The 25,867-nt window shown below is 33.2% G+C and overlaps 1 protein-coding gene and 1 pseudogene across 1 annotated transcript; both read right to left on the bottom strand.

Moving 5' to 3' along the window:
• Window positions 1-94: 94 nt before the first annotated feature.
• Window positions 95-15,676, bottom strand: LOC111406582 (annotated as a pseudogene).
• A 1,586-nt stretch (window positions 15,677-17,262) lies between these two features.
• LOC111405598 (E3 ubiquitin ligase BIG BROTHER-like) lies at window positions 17,263-23,603 on the bottom strand. Its single transcript, XM_023034558.1, has 8 exons — window positions 23,459-23,603; window positions 21,182-21,384; window positions 20,367-20,592; window positions 19,721-19,758; window positions 19,569-19,625; window positions 18,528-18,652; window positions 17,885-17,993; window positions 17,263-17,671 (listed from the first exon to the last, which is right to left on the bottom strand). The coding sequence occupies exons 2-8, from the start codon at window positions 21,323-21,325 to the stop codon at window positions 17,633-17,635; spliced, it is 738 nt and encodes a 245-aa protein (XP_022890326.1). The 5' UTR covers window positions 21,326-21,384; window positions 23,459-23,603; the 3' UTR covers window positions 17,263-17,632.
• Between the last annotated feature and the right edge of the window lie 2,264 nt (window positions 23,604-25,867).

The following is a 25,867-nucleotide window of genomic DNA, read 5'->3' as shown; positions in this document are numbered from 1 at the left end:
GACTCGGAAGTGTTTCTTATTGTATTCGTAACTGATTTTGTTGCGATTTCTTGGCTTCCATTACTGTATACGTTCACAAATTAAATCGAAAACATAAATTGGAGGGATGAGGAAACTCCAACATGCACAAAAAAAAAATGTAGGTATATACCTACACAAGGGACCAACCCCATTATTTCGATAAAAATATTTGTATACAAGGATTCATTTTTGTTTCTTAAGTTTTCAACTCAGTTGCAGGCTAATCTTCCAATGGATAGAGAATTCTAATGAAAAGTTGCAACTTCTTCCTTAAAGTCTGTGAGGAGGCTCTCGATGCTCTTGACAGCATGATTGGCCTTGTCTCTAACCCGAACGCTAACCTGGAAATATAATTTTATGAAAAGGTACAGATTATCAAAAATAATTAACACAACTTTTAATAAATTGGGGAAAATAAAAAGAGAGACATGCAAAGAATTCCACACTGCATATAATTCAGTACAAGAAAAGATTCACCATAACATTAACATATTCAGAAATTTTCTATCAGAAACATCTATCATTTTATTTTTATATCTTATTTGATGTCACAATGAAAAATTGCATTTAACCCAGCAATGTCAATTTATGGGTCCTCAATAAGCGCGCACACGTCAAGATAGAGGATATTTGCAGCCTGTCGCTGCTTATGAATGCACTGAACAATCATTTGGCTCGAAGAATACCAGGCTGACATCCACAAATATTGTCAACCTTGAGACATTACAAAGCCTGTCATCCTAGGAACATATGAATATAACTTTAACCAATGCCACTACCACAAATCCACACTTCTTCCTATAAAGCGACTGGGGCGTGGTCGATAAAGGATACGAGGTCTGAGATTGTGGAAAGATGTCACAAATGAAAATTCAACCAGGACACCTCTGCCTTTGAGATAAAGACATAAAATACTACTAAGTTCACATCATGTGAAGTTTTTAGTATTGCACAAAATGGCAGATTCTAACCTGTCCATTGTTTGGTTCCTCTTCACCAACCACCAATATGTAATTGTACTGTGCCAATTGAGCTTCTCGTACCTACAAGTACCTACCGCGCAATTTGGTATACAACAAAAATTTTACATGTGAAAAACTTCATAAAAATGAGTATCTGAATTCTTTATCAGGTCTACGAGTTCATTTTTCCAGCTTCACAAAATACTATTATTCCCACATACCCCCACACTCAACCCTAACCTGTAGCTCAAAAATTCTTTAAAATAGTTGGCAGATGAAAACTCATGCTTTAGGCTTTGGAGACAAACCTGTACAATGCTTAAAATTATCCTAAAACATTATATTATTATGCAGTTTTTAATTGCTCAGCAAAATGAATACTATTCTCATCTCTGGTCAAACAATGTTTTCATCCATGACCCTAACATGAGCTGTATAAGCTTGATGTAAATTGAGCGGTCTGAGTAAAATTGTAATGAGACAGATATGCTAGCTAGTCTTCATCCTTCTGGATGTATTATGCTATCACATAGGCAGTAAAAAAAGTGATAATAGTTCTTCCAAATTTTGATCAATGAGAAAACCTATAATGGAAATTGAAAAAATAATACAGGGTCCTTGGTCACAACAATAACGCAGGGACACTTGGGATAAAAATTTCCACACAGGTGCCCACCACAAAGGATTGAAAAACCAGAAACAAGCATGTTTAGGAGAAAAAAGAGAAATATATAATATGGATTATTTTATGAACATAATTCTTCCTAGAACAGAACACCAGAGCAGTTGACACGGTAGCAAATAAAGTTTTGAGGGAGAAGCTCTAAACACACCTTTTTCTGGATTGTTCTGTCACTTGTATCAACATCAACATAGAAGCCAGCATCAGGAATGCGGTTTCTTACCTATATTCAACAAGACAAGGATTTCCGCAATTTTAGGAAGTAATCTATTAAGACCAAAAACATTCATGAATTGAAAGGAAGACAAAGCAGTAATACGTAGTCTATGTTATGCTTTAGGACATTTCTTTCCATCAATGTGATAACAAGCAGTGTTACATTTCACATTTCATGATTTCAATAGAAGGGGGTCCATCTATAAGTCCATAAGAAAAGGGTAAAAAGCACTTGCACTTAACCCACCTCCGGTGCATACGACTGAAACTTGTCAGAAACAGGGCAAACAATTGCCTGGCGTGGACTAAGCCAGAAAGGCCATTTGCCCTTGTAGTGCTCTAAAAAGTATAGCAAACATTCGTTCAACAGAACCAAGAATGGTTCTGTGTATCATAAGTTCCATCTTGCTCTCATCTTCTGCTGAGTAAGATAAGTTGAAACAAGGAGGGAGTTGAAAATCCAGCTGTAACAAAAAGTATCTAAAACTAAATTGTTGTGATTTCTGGAAAAGTGGAAAATTGTCTTATAATCTACAAGTTCAAGGTAACAAACCAACCTGCAATGTTGCACACTGAAATTTTCTTCTCATTACATCAGAAACACTAATGTCTATTTTTGGCCCATAAAAAGCACCATCACCTTCATTTATCTATTTACAGGGACGACAGATACGAAGGTAAGTTGCGATAATAAAACATATATACTAAGACACGATAACACAATAGTAAAGACAGAATACACCAAGGTATAAAAAACATTGGGCTAGTTAATGTGACCAAAATCTCCTCAATAATTCATAACTGAAATATATTATGCAATGGGGATGGATTCATAACATATCACATGATATTGATCACTAACCTCCCAGGGCTTGCCGAATTCATCCAATGCTTTTGCAAGAGCAGCTTCGGCCTTTTTCCATGTTTCTAAATCTCCAAGATATTTTTTTGGTCTCTGCAACGCAAAAACCATGTTACATAAACTTCTTTTGACTATATTTTTACTAAACTCTCACCATAAAAGATGATTAGATCTGTATGCTTCATGCTATGCATTGTCAGTTTTTTCAAAAGGTAAAGAAGAGAGATGAGCACTTGTGCGAGCTATAGACAGCACAGGTAAAGCACTAATCCATTTGACAAAGCTTTGATAAAAGTTTTAGCAGATATTGATAAATGTTGATAAAAGTTGTGGGAGTAATGAGATGTGTGAATAAAATTGGAGTTTGATAAGTTGAAAAGTTGATAAATTAGCTTCTTTTTTTCTAAATCAAACAAGCACTATATATTAATACATAATTAACATTAATTTGTTCTAAAGTCAACAAGAATAATAGAACCATAATGAACAACCAAAAATTTATACCGTAGATAATTTCAGGTCAAAAGTGAAAATATCTTATACACGTTACTGATGAATTCTAAGACGCCCTTGACTTCATCTTTTATCTGTAAATGAAAGAATGGGTCAAACAACCTGCACTAACTGCAAGCTGCATATCAGAAAATCTTATTTTACCTGGGATTCCCTGCAGAAGATATGAGCATCATCCTGGATAAAACCATTGAGTTAGAATAAAAGTGGCATTAAAATACCAATCTCCTAATTTCTGATCCATGGCGAAATCAAGGTTAAGATGGATTACTTGTTTAGTTGTGTTACTACATTCAACCCCTTGCCATTGACAACAGTCAGTTCCAATCTCATTAACCACCCATGAAGTCAGCGATCTTCCATCTGGAAAGTTTATGTTTGCTTTGAGGTGCAAAAGAGCAGCCCTCTCTTCCTCCCAACACCCTAAACAGTACCATCCATTTAGTAATGAAAGCACTAGCATCACTAATGTTACCCATAACTTTATTCCCATCTCAACACACTATAGCTGGAAAAATCTCTTTAAATGTTTCTTGGTGGATTTTCGGCTTTGAGAGCGTCCTTTTTAAAGGGGAAACTTGATGTACAGTGGATTGACTACTACTATTCATTTTATGACATTTCCAGTGATATAAAGCTATTGTCCCTACACTATTGTCCCTTTTCGGCTTTGAGAGCGTCCATTTTTTTGTGTTTGGGGGGGGGGGGGGGGGGGGGGGGAAACATCAGACAAAGAAATCACTTGAAACAGAATATTGGCTTCGACTGAAGAAGTACAAAGGTACACAGATGCTATTAAACAGATATAAGACACAATAAAATTAAACTCACCCCTATATGAACGAACTCTTTGATCAAATATTAAACAATGACCAGGGCAATTCATGGGTTTGAGGCCAAACTCTTGTTTCTCAACCTGCAACGGAACCCATTCATACAATCTTGTTAAACTCAGCAAACTTACACAATCAGTACTTTGTAACTCTGTAAAAGAGCTTTTAACTGCATTATCCATTAAGGGAAACGGGTGAAAAAGTATATTTATTATATTATCCAATATGATCTTCCTGGTTGCAAGTTTGATTCAGAAAGAATAGTTAATTATAATAATAACACATACAAAATATTAAGCCCCCGTTTGTTTCCCATTATTTACTCATTAAAATGAAAAATATTACCGTTATCCATCACATCAAGCCACCATATTTGAAAATCTATTTTGTGTGGTCCCGTAACGACTATATTTTTCATTCTCATTTCTAACTTCTTATATATAATTATAAAAAGGGGAATGAGGACTACTGTTGATACAACAGTAAATTAATCCAATTTTAATGTGCATGATGTCATTTTTTTATTTTCCATTTTATTTATGGTCAAACAAATGTTCTTCCGCACCTCATGCCACTAGTATTAAAAAAATAATAATAATTTAAATATATATAAACTGTCATGAGTAAAAAAAAAAACAAAAGAACAAAAAAAAACTCCACACAGTGCGGAGAGATGATAAATCATGTGCGGAGAGTTGACAAACTCTTCGCATAGTGCAAAGTATTAATTAAAAAAAAAACTATTCACACAGTGCAGAAAGTTTGCACCATGGCAAAACTCTCTGCACGGTGCGGAGAGAAAAAAACTCTCATCACAGTGTGGAAAGAAAAAAACTTTTTGCACAGTGCGGAGAGAGTAACCATGTGCGGAGTAAAAAAAAAGTGCGGAAAGAAAAAAAATTTCTCCGCACAGTACGGAGAGAGTTGAACCATGTGCGGAGAGAGAATTGACAAACTCTTCGCATAGTGCGGAGTAAAAAAAAAATCTCCACACAGTGCAGAGAGATGACAAACCATGTGCGGAGAATTGGCAAACTCTTTGCATAGTGCAAAGCATATAAAAAAACAAAAAAAAAACTCTTCGCACAGCGCGGAGAGAGTTGAACCATGTGCGGAATAAAAAAAGTGCGGAGAGAAAGAAAGCCTCTCTGCACAGTGCGGAAAGAGTTGAACCATGTGCGGAGAGTTGGCAAACTCTTCGCACAGTGCGAAGTAAAAAAAAATCTCTGCACAGTACGGAGAGATGACAAACCAACTTTCCGCAATTCTCTACACTGTGCAGAGAGATTTTCTTTTTCTTTTTTATCCTTCTCTGCTTTTCCTACTTTCTCCATTTCTTTACGCAATATCTATTTTTTCTTACTTCTTTACGCCATTTATCTTTCTTCTCTCCTACAACCCCATTTCTTTTTCTCTCAAACTCCTCTCTCTCAACCAAATTGTAAAATTTTTGTTCAATTCATATTTTATCTCTCAAACACCTTAATATTTTTATTGTTCAAGTCAAACTTTAATATTGTGCTGAAACTCATCAAAAAATCAAGTCGATCATCCTTTTAGATACTTTGATGAAACTTATTTACTTGTTCAAACTCTAAGTACTAACCTTTGTTCTACGGTCTTATTACAATTTCTCGTGAACTCTACTAGCAAGTTACCAAAATAATGTATCTTAAGCTCATTCACATTTTGCTTCTGATCAAATTAAATATTTTTTGGATTTGTAAGATTGCTCGATTTTACAATGTACCTAAATTTATACAATATCATACTCTAAACATGGAGAAAAGAAACAAAAGAGGAAAATATTTAAAAAGAAAGAGAAGAAAAAGAGACAAAATTATAACTCAAGATGACTAGAAAGATAATTTTTTTTCGGAAAAGCATAATCTTCACTATGTAAAATTATTTCATGCTTATAATTTGCTCAAAATTGAGTAGGAAGTTTTCTAAAGTGATTTACAAAAATTTGTCTAACAGATCCCTTTCTTATGACAAGCATAAATACAAGACCATGTTCCATATGTCATACAATAACAAAACATATTTTTCTTAATACTCCAACACTATATTTCCCAATTCTCTGCACAACACAAAAATGTAAGGCTTACTTCGGAGCAAATGATAACATTTTTCTTAAAAGTTTGTTACTTCGTGTTTTCACCTTATATGGCTTATGATTATGTCTGACTGTTAATATAGACACATTTTACTACTAACTAATTAATGTTAATCCTTATTGCTTATTAAATAATCTTGCATTACATGAAAAATAGTCATAAATTCAACCAAACTACTAGCACTAATGATTTTACTTCTGACCTGACTTCCCTTTTTCACTGAACCGATTGGAAAATCTTCCTCTCCCGGCAAAGTAGTTCCGCTTCACTGTCCAGCCGACTGAGATTCTTTCAAGAGAGAGCAATATATAATAAGTCTTTAAACGAGAAAATAATATATACAGGATACAAAACTCTCGTCAAGCTCTAAATCTAATTTCATTGTAATCTCATATATGTAACAATTCTTCACCAAAATTCTAATTTATTTACATAAATTCTCAATATGAAAGATAATATGCATTTGTAGGTTAATTATTTTAGTCGATATATAATAGGGCATGGTAAAAATGTTGGCCCAAAAAAAGTTTTAGTCCACCCCAAGTGGAAACTTTATTTCTACTTGCGGAGAGATCAACTCTCTCCGCAAAATGTAGAGAAATGGTCCTTTTTTTTTATCGGTAATTTTTTTATTTTTTTTTCTCTCTACTTTCCCTACTTTTCTCAGATGTATATTCCTCTCGATGGTTTTTGACCATGAATTCTTGACAAAGGTATCTAAGTTTTTAATCTTTTACCTCAAACCTTAAAAGATTGTTTTTAATATGATTTCTATCTATTTTTTGCTTGTATAAAATACAGATCATAATGAACATGTTTAGCCCATGTTTGATCCCCATTAAACTAAATTACATTACATTTCATTTTTCTCTCTCCTATTTTCAACCATACAATCTTCCATAAAATAATATTACACGTAAATCGAAAACTTTTCCTTCTTTTTCAACCACTCATTTTTCTAAAAAATACTATTTCCCCCATTTCCATTTTCAGGTAATGGGGATCAAACAGGGGCTTACTATTTTCCTTATTTAATCTACTTTATTTAGTGAGCAATGCTTTTCATTTGTTAGGATGATTTTAAAATGGGAAAATCACTTGGAAAAAAATTAGCACATAAATACCCTTCTTTTTTCTTTTTTTCTTTTTTTTTTAAATTTCTGGAAATACAATTATATAAAAAGAAAACAATATTGAATTACAACATACTTAAGAAATTCAATATTAAATAAATTTTATACATTTATAACAAATTATAAATTCGTATATGCAGCTTACAGTATATGTAACTTACCGTATTTGCAGCTTACCGTGTATACTGTCTACCGTATTTACAACTTACGGTATTTGTAGGCAAATTACCGTATTTGCACTTATCGTATTTGCAGCTTACCATATATGCTGCCTACCATATTTTCATATACCGATTTTTGTACTTATAAATACCGAGAATGCAGAATACCGTACATTCATTTACCAAATCGAATGTTAAAAAAATTTTCAGATTTTTATTTTTCCAACATAAGTAGAAAATAAATATTAAAATATATGAAGCACAAAATATAAACGCATATGAATATACAAGTCGATTTATAACTTTGTACTCAATCTTCAATTTTCCAATATTGAATTATACAAAATTTAGAAATATAATCTTCACATTTAAACGAAAAAATAATGTATACAAGATACAAAAACTATTGTCAAGTTCTAAATCTAATTTCATTGTAATCTCATATATGTAACAATTCTCCACCAAAATTCTAATTTATTCACATAAATTCTCAATGTGAAAGATAATATACATTTTTAGATTAATTATTTTAGTCGATAGATAGTAGGACATGGTAAAAAAGTTGTCCCCAAAAAAAGTTTTAGTCCACCCAAATTGAAAAGCACTGTGCGAAGAGATGGTCATTTTTTTATCGGTAATTTTTTCTTTTTTCCTCTCCGCTTTATCTACTTTTCTCAGATGTATATTCCTCTCGAATATGATTTTTTACCATAGATTCTTGACAAAATATCTAAGTTAGTTTTTCATCTTTTACCTCAAACCTTAAAAGATTGTTTCTAATATGATTTCTATCTATTTTTCACTTGTATAAAATACAGATCATAATGAATGTGTTTACTATTTTCCTCATTTAATCTACTTTATTTAGTCAGCAATGCTTTTCATTTGTTAGAATGACTTTAAAATGGGAAAGTCACTAGGAAAAAATTTAGCAATTACATAACCATCCTTTTTTTTTTTTTTTTAATTCCCGAAAAAACAATTATATAAAAAGAAGACAATATTGAATCAAAACATTTAGTTCTGAAGAATTAAGAAATTCAATATTATAAATTTTATACATTTATAATAAATTATAAATCTGTATATGCAGCTTGCCGTATTTGCAGGCAGCTTACCGTATATGCTGCCTACCGTATTTGCAAGCAACTTACCGTATTTGCACCTTACCGCATTTGCACCTTACCGCATTTGTAGCTTACCGTATATACTGCCTACCGTATTTACAGTTTACCGTATTTTCATATGCCGATTTTTGCACTTATAAATATCGAGAATGCAGAACACCGTACATTCACTTAACAAAACGAATGTCAAAAAAAAAATTCCAGATTTTTATTTTTTCAACATAAGCAGAAAATAAATATTAAAATATATGAAACACAAAATATAAACGCATATGAATATGCAAGTCAATTTATAATTTTGTGCTCAATCTTCAATTTTCCAATATTGAATTACACAAAATTTAGAAATATAATTTTCACACTCAACTCAATCATATCAACACTGTCAAAGCATACAGGCAAAATAGTTTATATAACCTCGTATATTTCTTATTTAAGCATGAAATATACAAGCATATTTTTCTAGATGACACAATACTGTTATGCAATAGTAAAAATAATTTGCAATTATTTTCTTATATCATGAAAATATTTCTAGATATTGCTTCAAAAACATTCCAAAAAACTAAAATTCATACGCTAATAAAAATATGATAAATATAAAATTCGTGCAACGCACGTGACAGCGACTAGTTTCTATTAATGTGGTTCAAACGGGGCCTAAAAGTCTATCCCATGGCAATCTCAGATCAAAGCTAGTTATACTTCAATTGAATATGTTTCATACAAAACCATCATGATTTAAACACGAGGGAGAATATTAACCTCAAACACAAACATATTCTCCTTGTAGTTTGCAGCGTGGCCAGAAGTTTCCCACAGCTGCATATTCTACATGTTTGCAGTCCATACCTGCAAAAATCCAGTAATAATTATTTAGTCTTTTCCCTGGAGTTGTGTATTAGGAATACAACTTATGAAATAATCTAACTTGCCTCTTCATAGCCTCTTTTCCAGTACTGACTTCGTATGAATTCTAACAACTTGCTGCAAACCCGGGCACCATGAGGAAGGAAGAAACAACTTCCTGGGCTAAATTGCATGCGTAACACATCTAATGAAAACCATCAACTATCTTGACAAGAAAAATGATGGCAAGCTAGCATCTATTCTTACTTAAGTGGGTGAAAAAAGAAGAGCCCTTGCTTCTTAGTCAATTCTCTGTGATCATATTTCTTCGCTTCTTACAGCATGGTCTTGTATTCCTGCAAGAATAATATATATGTGCTCTAAGTACGATTAAATTGCAATTTGATAGAACTTGATTTAAAAAATATGTACAGTACAAATTATCAAGAAGCGTGATCAAAGCCAATAACAAAGAACATACTTAGACATGAGCCAAAAGGTAAATACAATGTTAACCCAACATTTCCTACTTGATGTCTACTAAAGGAGGAATCACTTGCAAACTTCAACAAGGACAACAAAATTTTCAGACATCTCATGGTTCAATGCAAAAAAGAAAATTATGTTTATGAACGTAATTTCAATTTAACCATACAGTTATTGTGTATCTAAAAGTAGAACCAGACCGTAACATTTTCAGGGTGTTGTCTAATGTCAACTGTTAGTGGAGATGCAAAGAAAGACGAATTTCGTGAAAGGAAAAAAAAAAAAAAAGGAGGGAAACATTGCATTTGAAGTCAACCTTTCAATTTCTAGACATAACTCTTACTGCCTAACTAATGATCCGGAAATGAAATACAAGAACTAATTGAAAATTTAATTAATAATGAGTTATATCTGAACAATTCCATCTGAAAACCATTGGAACTTGTAGCTTCTAGATGTAGGTTGCACACAGAAAAAAAAAATGCAGTTTGAAGCTTGTAAATAGCTGAAAACGTTCATACATTATGTCATCCATAAAAAAGCTAAACCGTCCACAAATCTATTTGGCTTAACTTGGTAACCATAATATTTGAAGCATTACATCAATAAGTGAACAATTGATTGAGTTCGTTAAATAGAAAACCAATAGCTGGAGAATGACAAAGAATTTTCGCATCAATACAAGAGAGTAAGAATACAGAATCGAGTTGTGAAAAAGAACATAAATAGAATAAAATAGAAAGTAACCTTCAGATGCTTTTGGTCTGGATAAGATATGCCATAAACTCTTTGCAAACTTTCACGGTCTTTGTTTCCACGCCAATAGGCCGAGGAAGCCTAATTTCACAAAGTACAAGAACAGATAAATTTAACCTTCTTATGCAAATAGGCAGTATCAATAAAAGGTACTAGATCTCACCTTCAGACAACTGAACGCTTTCACAAAAGATGTGTTTAGTATATGTGGTCCACGACACAAATCAACCAAATGACCGCATCTGTATACTGTGAGAGTTTTGTCTTCAGGTAAATCATTAATAATTTCAACCTTGTAAGAACAGGAAGACCACAATCAACTAAAAGAAAAGGAAAAAAAAAGGATGAACAATTCATTAAACACATCAACCTTGAATGGATTATCAGAAAACATCTTTAGAGCTTGCTGCTGGGTAACTGCAATACGTTCAAAAGGTTGTTTTTCCTGAGGGCATAAAGGGCATTAAACGTGATATTGGCATGGAACTAAACAAAGAAAAATAAAAGCCTGTGGAAACATGTTTGTGGAGATTTAGCAATAGGAAAGAACAGCAATTACATGTAATCTTTTGTTAATTAGTCTAGAAAAGCTGGTAACACAGTAGGACCAAAACAGGGATGATAACCAGCATGCTGTAAAATTATATAACTTCTTAAAATATTGCCCAAACGCTTTACAGCTTTGTAATTAGAAAATAAAAATTCATAACCTTATCATTTTTATTACAGAAGATTCATAATTTTATCATATAAAAAAGAACTAAAGTCATGAATCTAGAACATCAAGCAAATAAATATCAACAAATTAGAAATTAGTTCCATCTTAAAAATTGAACTAAAATACAATCTACAAAATCGAGCAAATAAATATAAATAATTAAATTAAAAACATGTCTAGTTGGTGAATAGAATTTCAAAAGCAAAATGCACTAATTCATTTTTTTCTTAGTTGCCAATAATAAAATTTGATACCAAATTTTAATAGGAACAAGAACTCAATTGCTCATTTCCTTTTCTTTCTCGCTTTAAACTTCCAATTGATAAATTGAAAATAGTTATTTTATTACTATCTATTTCTATATTTTTCATTTCTTACTTAAGTTAATTTATTAATATTTTTTATTTTTGTCAAAAGAATAAAAAATTTCAACTTTATATTTGTGGGCTTGACATCCATTGGAATCTGAGAGGTCAGGCAATATTTTCTAAAGAGCTAAGTATTTATATTTGATTAAACATCCACCAAAATCTATTCAAATCCTTCTAATTAATAAAATCATTAGAAATCCACAAGTCATTGTATGGATTTTAATTTAATCTATTGAAGTTTGAGTTCGGAACATCTAGATTTGGATAGAATTTGAGTTGAGGACAACATTGCAAGTATAACTTCTTTCAAATATTGTGCGAAGACAATAAATATGAAGAATAAAACTAGGCAAAGATATGATGTGATAATTGATATGATCAAGAAAATGAGATAAGGGTCAAATTGAATTCCAAATCTACCAAAGTAAAAAAGAATAAAAATGTAACATCAATACCACTAGCAGAAACAATGTGATTAGAAGTGTGCAAAGCAGGTAATTTATTATAAAGTGGTTTGAGATAAAGAAAGAGCCATACATCAACAGCTTTCTTTGCTGCTGCTTCAATTTGTTTAAAGTGGTCATCAATCAATCCCAAATCACCTTAAAATGCATCATAATAAAATCCCTGTCAATCATTCTTCCAATTCATGATTATTGGAAAAAGGGATTGTATAATGAGTTGATTATAGTGAGAAACCTTCCAAATACGAATACTTTACCAGTTAAATGATACAATTACATGTGAATAAGCATATAATGCAAACTTCGGAAAAAAAGTAAACAACGTAATTTTCATAAATTGAGTAAAATATACTAGTTGATTAAAAATATCGCTTGACGTCAACGGGAAGAAATGCTCAAGTTGATAGACCCATTTGGACTCATCCCCCTAAATGGAGAACCTGAAATCAATACCAACTGAAATTCTACTTCATTAAATATGCAGCCGCAGGGAAACAGCACAAGGAAAGTAACTGGAAATGGTTAGTATAAGTAAAAGCCAATGAGAAACTTGGAACCACCCAAACGCAGTGATCTCAAGAAAATATAAAGTACAAGCTAGTCCACATTTAATTCAGTATGGGATAAGAAGATTGAGAAATATACTCAAAAATGGAACCATCGTAATAAAGTAAATATGACACTAAACTACTTAAACATATCTGGGAAAAATAAATTACATACTACTGAAGTTATATGACATTAGCATTTTTCAGGTATTCTATTTATACTTTTCATGAACTAGACGCCTTGAAATTAATTTTTCTACCTTCACTTCAAAAATTTCTTGTAGGTTTCCATTCTAGACTTAAAAAGAGATCCAAAAAATATATTGCAATATACATATAAATCAACATTAGCGAAACTCAGATGTAAAGAAATCAAGTATACCACTTGGTGCAGTTTATTCTTGCTTTCCACCAGCTTTACTTTGTTACCAAACACAGGAAAAACGGCCTCTTCAGGTTTTCCTACTATTTCCTTCCATACTTTTCCATTCAAACTGAAGTATAAAATTTAAACTAATAATCTGTATGCGAGAAAGCAATATCCAATAACATTACTACCAGATTATACTAGTAACAAATCGGCAATCAAAAACCAAATGCCCACCAATTTACAAGCTCGATAAGATTTCACGAGGAAAAAAAAGGAAAACCAATCGTAAAATTTGGCTGACATTCAACAAAATAATAATAATAAAAGCTTTCACCTCTCCTCTTGTAGCGCACGGCCAATACACAGTCTGCATCCTTAAGTCACCTCCAGTGACTGTAAAACAAAAATCACATACAAACAATCAATCATTATCATGCATTTGTTCACGAAAATATTCTTTCGATTTAAAACACTGCAAGTGTACGGTTTGTAACAAGTAATAAAGTGGAATTTAGAGTTCGAATATCGTCCCACAGAAATTGAGTGGCCTAATTTTATTTATGTTGGCCTTAACCGAAACAAGATTATCAAAAGTGATTAACCTAAACTAGGTATGCAAATGTGTACGAGCTGAATGAATTAGTATGCAAACTGACGCTTAGATTAACTAAAATTACAAATTGAATGTTTGGAACGCAAGTTTGATGTAATCAATGAATGTATAACGTACTAGGATCACGAATCTCCAAATAATGCTCAATTTAACCCCAGTTCTATAATTTGACAACACGTTGAAATTATAAAAAATCAATGCTCCTAAATCTATCCAACAGTCTCTCTCGAGTAAAGTTGAACCTACTCTCATATAACACCAGCCTATATCTCTATGATGAGTGCAAATATACAAGAGTGCTTGTAGTTTTGTGAGCACTTAAAAATTCACATAGAGCATAGTGGTATATCTCTATCCCCCTATCGGACTTTACGATGATTTATACCTTGTCGTACCTATTCCCCTTCTCTCGAATGCAAGAAATAGATCACCATACTCACACAATTACGGCCCAATAATTATGGAAGAACTTAAATGTATATAAACCATTCAAAATATTTAATACGTGTTTTAATGTCAAAAATATAGAAAAATGAAAAAAAATCACTTTACAAAGTTCGTCGATCTCATAGTACAAAAATTTCTAGCCTAGCATGGAAAAAATTACAAAATACATAATAACTTGAAGAAATAACATCACCGGGTTAATTAATTGCGAGAAATTCCGTCGGTCTTTGTGTTTTTCTTCGTTGTTGTGCTCCAATTCTCTCCAATATGTGTTTTTCTCCTTCTCAATGCGTTCTCACCCTTTAGGGACAGCACTGGGGTTGTAAAATACCTCCAAAGATTTATTTCCATCAACATTTCAATCAGAATAGGAAACCAGAATTTTTTTCGCCGCGATTGGCTTGGGCAGTCACCCGAGCAATCGTCTGGTTCAAAGTTTTCTTCTCGGTAATTGTTTTTTAACGTTGGGCAGTCACCCACTCTAAATAACTGGGCCGTCGCACAATTATAAAAACTCTCGAATGTTGCATTTTAGCTCCTGAATTCGATTCTTGATTCTTTCAAGTCCTTTCTCTTGCGTTTTCAACCCTTGAGCTGTAATTGCATCCAATTGAACCCGCAGCACCTTTAATCTTCATTTTGTGGTCCGAATCAATTATTGAAATGTTGCAATTTAGTCCTCATACTTTGAATTTCCCCATTTTTCTTTTCTCTTGAATTCCGCCTAATCCATCATAGTCCAACCAAAAAAATTATACAGAACTAAACCATAATCCAAATGCACTGATCAACAATTAGTCATGTTTTGTGGACCCAGTAATTGTGTAAAACGCATTTATCAGCACTTCAATGGAATATCGCACAAACATACATGGACCTGAAACTGTAGTAAGCTTGTGTGTTGAACCTGGCGAAGAATGTGTGCGCTGGAATGCCAAAAGGTCTCATGGCCCTCATCACTATCGAAAGTGAGAGCGCGAGCTCACAGTCACCCTCTAAAGGCCTATGCATGTCCCACAAAAGCCCATCAACCTTGGCAATCAACGCATTTGACGACAAGCTCTTCGAAATTTCTTTCGCTACATCAGACGGTGTTGTATTCCACTTCTTTCCCTCCTTTACTTTCCCATCTGGCAACACAATCCTAACATATTTTTCTCAAAAATTTGAGGAAACAAAAATCTAGAACAAATAAAAATAAAAGCAAAAAGAGGATGGTGATTTGGATGGCAGTATGATAATTGTGATTACTGAATAGGATCAGGAGAGAGGGAGAGGCGCTGTATTCGCTGCTGGCTTTTGATGGATTCGAATAGGAGTTGGCATTTGGGGATGACCGTTTGGAGATAGGCTTCGTCTTTGGAGTGAGTCGGCGAGGCGGAGTTGGAATTGGGCTTCGACTTGGCGGCGGACGAGTCGCCCATTGAGGATGAGAAGCGGCGGAGGTATAATAGAGTAGAGGGAGGCGACACCAGTGTCTGGAGGTAAATAGCATTAAAAGCTTACTATAAAATGGAACGAGGATTTTAGAGGTTTCTTGCAAAGATTTTATTCGTTTAAGAATAAGACCATCTTTGTCGTGCTCAAAGCCAGAATATTAGGCTAGATTTATTTCAAGTTACATATTTTGTAATATAATTTTTAAATTATTCTTACTCTATATACTAATAAAATTTAATTTTTAAAAATAACATTTACACACCATCAAATATTTTTCTATTTCTAGTTGTTCAATTTAATTCTCGAGCTCCCCTTTAGATAAAGGGTGGATTTTCTTCGTCGTGGAGTACATTCCATTCATTATGAAAGGAAAAGTGTGAATTTTGAGACTGATCATTCAATTTTTTTCTTTCAGCAATCCATATTTACGTTAAACTTCATTCATTAAATAAAATAACCCCTTACTTTCAGAATTTCCGTTTTTAGTTTATTTTGTCTTGTTTATATATAAATATATCATTATTTTTTTTTCTCTCTTTTTCCTTGATGGTGTGTCGATATAAATAAGAATAATTTTGTGTAGTCAAATGAAACTGTTATTTCAGTTATAATATTCCTTGCCCACTTAATTTTCTATAAACAAATTAATGAAAGTGAAAAGATGCCATAAATTCAATACAATACACACTACGAAAATTTTGAGCTTAATATTCCCAATTCAAAAGATCTTAACAAAGAAACAACTTCTTCTAGTCCGGACATGTTTGATCCTCATTATTTGAAAAAAAATACATTTTTAAATAGTAATTTAAAATCATTTCAACCACATATTCTTCAATAAAATAATGTTACACGCAAATCAAAAACTTTTTCTTATTTTTTAACCGCACATTTTTCATCATTACACCATTCAAAAATGCATTTTTATGAAAATAATATGGCTCAAACAATCATTTCCCCGTTACAAGGTGCCCGAGCACTCAATTCAATGACATGGTAGCTAGTACGAGTAATGCGGGCGGGCAAGAAACACAGAGAATGAGCAAAGTAACCAAGAAACTAAACCTAGGCAAGGAGAATCAATCGGTCCAGCTCCCAGTAAGATGTTGAGGATCTTTTGCTCCCAACCCCTTACGCTTGCCTTGCACCAAACCTCTATCAGTTAAAATTAATATTGAGAATGCTTAGCTTGTGATGGTGAGAGTGGTCACCCAACAACTCGAACATAGGCGATGCTGCAAATGGAAAAATAATTGAGACAAAATGTTTTATATTTAATGCCAGTGAGTAGAAATGGAACAGATAACTGGAAACTAGTAATGCATGTTACGAACTAGAGAAATTCCAAATTCGTGTTGCAACTTTGCAAGAAAGGTAGTCCCATCCTGATTTCAGATGCTAGCTTATTTGGAGTATTACCTTTGATTGGAGGAGGAAAATAAGAGGTTGGATGAAAATGAACTGAAAATATATGAACTCGTATAGCTGGATTCCACTATCACTTGAGATTATCCGTCGACAATTGGAATCATTTTCAGTGAACAATGGATCGATAATTAATTTTAAAAGATGCGTAAATGCTTGAGTAATATTTAAAAGTTGGCAAAGTAAAAACCTGTCAGGTTTGATACAGAAAATCGAGCTTGTTTGGCTAACTGAATTATAAAAAGGTAATTTTGTCTATACCACTGCATATCAAACCAGCATATAGTTTACATGCTGCTGCAGTAAACGTATCTAAATGACAATCTAAAACAAGACAAAGGTTACATACACTGCCTTCTACATTGTTTAAAGTCCAGAAGCTGTCTATACACAAGTAAGAAAAATACGAGTAATTCCTTTTAAGCAGTAGAATTTGGGAACTGGAAAACTGGTGAAATTCTGATATTAGAGCAGCAGAGACTTTAACTGCATTCTGTCCGGTGAGCTTTTGTAAATTACTCATCTCGTACCTCCTCTTGACACACAGGGCAATTCTGTTAATAGAGATAGAATCATACTTCAATGGAACATAGTTACTTTCAATGTAACTAACTTCTTTAAACATAAAGAGTAAGAAAATAGTAACTTATTCAAACATGTTTTGAAACATTAAGTTGTTATAAAGTAAATTTTACTTATTTTTCAAGCTTAGCCAAGCAGTCTCTGAAGATGTAATTTAGGAGTTAGAAGACTTAAATAACGGGTACCTTATTGAGTTTCAACCACCGAATAATGCATTTTGAATGATATATGTGTGCACAAGGCAAAGTTGTCAGTCGAGTCCCGTTTTTGTATTCGGCATAACATATCACACACCTAAGATATAAAGATGAAAAGAAGGCAATAAATAAAAACATAATTTCTTTTTCTCTATAAATGATGCAAGAGACATAATTTCAGGAAGAGAGAAAGGAATGGATGATAGAAGAGAGATAAATCCTCAGATACGTGACACTAACAGAGGCACAACTCATTGTGTAGGAATTATGTTACCCCAACAAAAAAAGAAATAAATAAGAATGAAAAAGCAAATAACTTATTGAAAGAGAAAAGTCACCAAATAATATGTAATAGACGAATAATTATATAAAAGACCCCATGTCTTCTTGAAAACAATAACACCAACGAGACGATATTATCCTATGTGTATTTCATCATCAGGTCAATATACGTCTTGAATTCATGTAACACAACAATAATAAACATGAATTTATATATTATATCACGGATCATAGGTCAGTTAAACAAGTCATTTACGAGTTCTAATAATGAATGTGTGTTTTAGTGATATATTTTACTCAAACATGCAACATATTCAACAAACGGATGTATTGAGTTATAGGTTCCTACTCTTCCTTTTCCCTTTTCTTTGAAAACAACCCAGTTTTGTATTTGAAACTTCGTAATCGTGCGATGAGATCTTCTGAAAGTCCTTTGCTCTCATGTCCAACAGCTTCCCCTAGTGATTGCAGTTGCTAACACAATGAAACAGGAGAGAATCAGCAAGAACAGAAAAGAATGCATATACGAATGTATTATTCCCCGTGTACAGGGAATAAATTCACATAAGTTCTACAGGGCCCTCACATTGGGGTGGGCCTCATGTGAATATTTTATTGCATAAAATAAACCACCCAACCCATTGTTGTGTGTAATCTGTAACGCTTCTGTACAATTTTCCCCCGTACATGTAGACTGATTCTATACGGATAGCGTACAACAGTCCAGTGGCTATTATATGTACATTTGGAGCAGGAATGATGAGGTGAAACAAAAAAGACAACAAAAGATGAATGCTTCTGTGCTTGTAAATTTTCTCGGGATTTATTCCTTCCCTATCTTCGGCTTTGTGCTTTGTTTGCTGTGAGGGCTTTGGAGTGTGTGAGCTTTCTGAACTCCAAGCGCACGTTTGGTATGCAGACACGACTGGACATCCAATAAACAATGTCTTAACTTCTTTATCTTCCTTAGAGCATCTCCAATAGACTCTCTATTTTTAAAAAGCATATTTTATCATTTGGAAATCACGAGACTTTTTAAAGAGTCTCTTGGAGATACTTTTACTGTTATTCAATCCTCCCACCATACATGTCACAAGTCATTTGACATATTCTTGGGCATAGTCCCAATAAATATGATGTGCTTATGTTTCCTAATAGCATTTAACATATTTTTCATATTGGTACTTATGTGGTGTAAATTAACTCACCATCGAATTGAATTGATGGACAATCCATTATTATCATTTCACTCAAAGTTAAAAGCATATAACCACAGCAATAAGCAGGAGAAATGAGAATGGATAAAATGAACCAGAAATCATTAAAAGTTTGGAGCAAACAATTTACAAGTCAAGCATAACTTTTTATGCCGATTATACAGTCTACTTACCTCATAGGTCATATTGTCCGTATCAATTTCATCATCTCTTATGTTCTGATTCACAATCTGCATTTTAAACACAAATGATATATCATACCACGAGTTTTAACTCATGAAATGAAAAGTAAAAAGCATGAAGCATGATAAAGTAGCGCAAGTACCCGGATAGGTGTTTCCCTAGGTGTTGATTCTCTGCTCTCTGTAGATAAGTATATAGGTCACTTACAGAATCAGCATTCATTAAAAATGAATAATTGCTCCATATGGCAATGAAAATATAAAAATTTTAAACTGATAAGGATGTAAATGTTGTATGCATAGTTGTGTACATATGCATACCTGCTCATATATTTGCCTTCGATTACAGTTTCTCAGGATTTAGCAAACAAAAAATGCATTATATCTTCTTATTTACTTCCTGGTCCTACTTGGTATTTTCAAGACCAGCATTAAAATGTTAATTTAAAGAGTTTTTTTCTGTATCACGTTACTATTAAGACAGAATGCAGAACAATTGCTTTTGCGAGTTTGATATAGTGGGAAAGGGGAGGAAAGGATATGGGGGATGGAAAACACTTACCAATTTGGGTATAAAAGGAAAAAAGGAGGCAAAGGAAATGGGTATAATTCAATATCCATTCGGTATCGAGGACAAACGTGCAGAAAAATTTCTTTTACAACACAGAAGGACGAAAAAATTGGCAATTTTATCAATTAAAGAACATATATTGCAGAAGTTAGATGTATTGTCAAAATCAACACCTGAGTAAAATATAAAAAGAAAGACTACCAACGGGAATTAATTACCAACTGCAGCGCCACTGTGCTCCAAAATATATAAACTGTCAAAATCATCTCCCAACTCCAAGGATCTAGCAAGGGCTTCATCAAAGGCCAACTGTGATTCAACGCTTGTGCCACGTGATGATTCGCCCACTTCTGTTGAAAACTCACTCCTGTTACTGGTTTGACCAGAAGCCAAGGTCGTATCTTTGTTCTTTTCATTGGCTTGAATATACATGTATGCACTTTCCTGGAACACAACAGAAAGTTGTCAATTAGTTCCTTGACAATAAAAAAGCAGAATACCAGACTATCCTGAAAGCATGTATCCTACGTGTGGTGGATTAAGACATAATTCCCATATCACTAGCATATTAAGCCAAAAAAAATCATCAACACACATGAGCAAGCACACAGATTTATAATAATTCATGTCTATTCACCATTGCAAACTGTTCAATATAATAAGGAGATTAGGAGAATTACAATAGTGATCTCACACCTCTTAATCTATATATATCATCCAAAAGTGGAATTTCATAAATTCTTTATATGCTCGGAGTATTAGAGCGATATATATGAGTGTGTGTGTGTGTGCGCGCGCGTGTGTAACTGACTTGGGGGCAACCACCCCTATGACGCGAGATCCCATAGTCGACAGAAAAATGTAAGGTGCAATTAAGCTCCACAAGATCCATTGTTCATGGCTTTGTTTCCTCCATCATCCGTGCTGGAAATTTCTTGTGGCTCCACAATCCAACACTATCCTTATGTAATTCGACAATCTAACACTATCTTTAGCTAATCTAAAATAAAAAGCTGCATAAATTTTGAAATACCTGTTGCAAAAGAACTTCGTCGTCATCAAGATCCCCAAACTCGGGAAAGATCTCTTTCAAATTTTTAGCAACTTCAGCTGGTATTGTACCACTAAAATAATGGTGAACCACCTCATTGTTACTCATTGTATTTGTTTCAGACATCGTAACCACAAAAAGGCCTACAACTTCTCTTCTTTAATTCCCCCAAATTTCCTGATTTTCTGAATAAAAAAGAACAAGATTTCAAAAGTAGCAGGTGAAATACTTAACTATAAATAAAGCAGTCTAAGGAAATGCATACAATATTTCTAAGAAAAGATGCCAACATAGTTTCATATTATTTTTACATGTGATGACATAACATACCCATGTAAAGATCATGACATAATCTTGATAGCAACTTATAATAATTCTTTATGATACTTTGATTTTTTAGGTATTAGCCATTTCAACTTTTTTGCTTTTTTGTTCTACAGGATGTAACATATAAGATAGCTGATGATAAGGGTTGGAAACATTAAAAAACGAAGAATTCATAGAAAAACTTCAGATAATCGTGAAGTCCATCATGCGACTAATAATAGCTCCAAAAGAGAACTTCAGCTAATCATTAAGAGGGAAAAAAAAAGTATGCCTAACCTCAAGAATAATTCTCAAAAATTCACAGTTTTAGAATTTTACATTACAGTTTCTTCCCCTCTCCCCGTGAAATGTGCAAAATTGTGCAGTAATTTAATATTGGATAAGTTGTAACTAATGAACAGAGGCATATTTTTAGTATATTCAAGTGAGAAATCAATATAAAAGAAAACGGGTTAATTACATGAATGGTTACTAAACTTTGTCATATGTTACTACTTAAAAACTACACTAAGTGGTCACTGAACTTTGCTAAGTGTTACTATTTCATAACTGAACTCAAAAATCTATCTCAATGGTCACTGAACTATGCATCGTGTTACTCATCCATTACTCAAATGGAAATATCCATTAAGTTCAACAAACAGTGTTGATTTGAGTGGTGGATTAGTAACACAGTGCATAATTCAATAACTGTTGATATATTTTTAAGTTTAGTTATTAAGTAGTAACACTTGGCAAAATTTAGTGACCATTGAAATACATTTTTAAGTTCTGTCATTAAGTAGTAAAAATTTCTTTTTTCCTCAAATTGACTTTTGTGAAAGAAGAAACTAAAGAAAATGAAAGGAAAAAAGTTGAAAAATCAAATCGACCTCAGTTACATTGGTACTAATTCGAACATTTTTTTATTTTTTCTTTATCATTTTCTTTAAGTAATTCTACTGTTTCTCTTTCAATCTTTTTATACGAAATTCGAGATATGGTGAACTGATACCAGTTGATCTAAAAATCAAACGTACTTCTCATCCTAATTGAAACTGTATATCGAATAAAAATAGAACTTCTTTTCCTTCATTTTCTTTAGTTTCTTCTTTCAAAGAAGTCAATTTGAGGAAAAAAGAAATTTTTACTACTTAGAGCCAAACTTAAAAATATATTTCAATGGTCACTAAATTTCATCAAGTGCTACTACTTAATTGAACTCGAAGATGTATCTCAATAATTACTGAACTATGCACCGTGTTATTTATTCATCACTCAAGTCAACGCTATTTGTTGAACTTAATGGATTTTTCCAGTTGAGTGATGGATGGGTAACATGGTGCAGAGTTCGATGACTATTTAGATATTTTTAAGTTTAGTTATGAAGTAGTAATACTTGATGAAGTTTAGTGACCATTGAGATACATTTTTAAGTTCAATTATTAAGAAGTAAACATTCATGTAATTAACCCAAAGAAAACACATATATGCATGAATAAACTTACGTGTATGAATATTTAAAGCTTATTATTTGACCAACCAAAGTCTGTGTTTAAGCTTAAATTAAAAAAAAGAGAATTTAACTGGCGGAGACGCAAACAATATATTTCTGTTAAATTGAATACTTTTTATAGAAGATTTATAGAATTGAGTAGATATTATAACGAAAATACTGGAAACATATCAGGAAATCACTGATAAAAGATAGAACTATGCTGCACTATAAATAACCAAACCAAGAATCCCAAAAAGTTAATCCTGATAATTATTAGTGCATCCAAGAAAGATGAGAATTTTTAAAGAGTATGTAGAGATGAATCCGTTGTATTTCCTGAGCATTATTGTTTGAAAAGTCAAAATTAAAGACAGCATATTTACTAGAATTTACCCAGAAACCCAAGTCCCGAAATTGACAATCTGAATTGCAGGAAAAGTAGAGATAAAAATTACCTTTCGATGAAGACAGGTAGAACGTGAGATGTGTTCTTGATATTTCCCCCACCTCTTTCTCTCTGTAACTGCAACTCTTTTACTCAGTAAATGAGAGAGTGCAAAAGTTGAGGATGAAAGGGTCTAGAAGGATTTTGCACCTTGAATGAAAAATTTAATTGTTAAATTTAAATTACAAATGATAGATTAATATATGACATTATATCTTTGTTTGAGCCAACTTTTTGGGGGCATAAAAATGAAACTTTTTACTGTTATATCCCTCTTCAAGTTGCAATTGTTGACCGTTGTTTCATTTGTGGGATTCCATATCCTATTCCAAATGTCAACTTTTTTATGAAAATAATTTGAAAAATATGGCACAAACAGGCTCAATATAATTCATTAGGTAAAGTTTAAGGGAAAAAATCATATTTCAGTTGTATTCTTTACACCATTTCAAAAATCAGGTAGATAGTACAAAAATTCAAAATTCAGGTATATTTTTAATTAATTAAAAATATTTATTAAATAAAGATAATAAAATCACAGTTAAACGATTAATGGTTACAAATTCATAATTAAAAGTCACGGATTTATTTATTGGTCACATATAGCCAAATTAATTGGTCACTGATTATTCCTTGGTCACAGATCAAAAATTTTGTAGGTCATAGATTATTTCGAAATTACAAATCATTCAAATTATATACCACATTTTATCTATGTGTTACATATGTCACAAATAATTTTTTAATTACTGACACATAAATTTTGGTTACAAATCAACAAAATAATGGATCGCAGACACCAAAATAGTTGGTCACAAATTCCAAACACCTCCACCACCGATCAATCCAACACCGATCTTGTTCCCAAATCACCACTGCCCAATCGCAACTTGCACCAACACTATCGCATCACCAGACCTTATCCCGTTCCCATTCCACCACAACACTTCGTCACAAACATTACCCCCCCCTGCCACAACACCATCACAACCAACACCAACAATAACAACAACAACACCATGGCTACCCACCAACTGGCGTACTAAGCCAAGTCGGCTACCAGTCGCCACCTGCTTCCCTTCAACATACCAAGTTTCCAACAATACCACACCACCACCAATGCAACTTTACCGCCACGGTAGAAACACTACCGCCAACAAAAACACACCTCAAAATTACTCCACAACCACCACGAAATCAAATTCATGATTGAAGACCACCCCAAAACCATGGCTAAGCAACGATGTCCGCGATGCTCAAATCAAGGTGAGTAAAACGAACAACAGCACACTGCTCATGGTGTTGCTACTCGCGACGGTCGATGGTGATGTTGCTGTGCAGACGATCCATGGTAACACCGCTGAGTCAAAGAGCTTCTTCCAATGGCGACGCCGCCACTATTTTGATAAGAGAAATTAGGGAGAAGAGAAGATAAGTGACTGCGTGTGTTTAGAGAGACATAGAAGAGTAAGAGGGAATAGGGAAAACAATCACTTGTACCATCAACTATTGCCATTATGAGTTCGTGGCGATCTCCGGCAATGGGCGACGGTGCTGGAGGTGCGGAGAGACTGAAGAGAGAATACGAGTGAAAATGAAAATTTTAGGGTTTGGAATTTGAATGGATAAGATGGGTACCTGATTTGTGATTAAACAAACTTATTATCTGATTTTTGAATTATATTTTTGAAATGCCTAGTTTTATGTAATTTCCTCTAAGTTTAATGTACATGTTGCAAAGCCCAAAGGAAGAATGCATAATTCATTTACATAATTTTACAATTAATTGAACATACATAATGTTATACGGACTGATACTAGTAGTGTTATTCTTTGTTACGGGGGCATGTGGCTTGCATAACATAGATCCCGTTTAGCTCACTCGCTATTTGTGGTGATAATTGGATTGGGCCAATCAAATTAAGTAGCATTTGCTTGGATTAGGCCCCATTGGCAAGTCATCTTGGCTCACTTATATCCTTCTCTAGCAAGTCTATGGATACAAAAGGAAAATTTGCAGCAACGATCCCAAACTTTTGAATTTTTTGCAGACTTTATCGTAACATTTAGTTTGTGTCATCAACAATCTCAAATCTTTAAAAAATTATCATCTAGAGTCCAAATGGATGGAAACCGTTCATTTAACTGTTAGTTGACCAAGAAAATAAAAATTTGTCCATTTTTGACCAAATGAAAAGCGTAAAATGGTACATCTACATTATTTCAAATATTAACAATTTAAACAATTTAAAAAAAAATTCAGCCCCCACAAGCCCCAACCCGTCCGTTCATCTTCTCCAAACTCCCCCAACACACCGCCACGGGGGCTACTTTTGAGATTAGACAAGTTAAAATGTCATTTTTCCACTTTGACCAAAAAAATTTGCCAATCTTCAAAATGACCATTTGTTGAGTAAAA

The sequence above is a fragment of the Olea europaea genome, chromosome 12 (assembly GCF_002742605.1).
Source record: "Olea europaea var. sylvestris chromosome 12, O_europaea_v1, whole genome shotgun sequence".
NCBI classification, from domain to species: domain Eukaryota; kingdom Viridiplantae; phylum Streptophyta; class Magnoliopsida; order Lamiales; family Oleaceae; genus Olea; species Olea europaea.
This window is presented reverse-complemented; position numbering and strand designations above follow the sequence as displayed.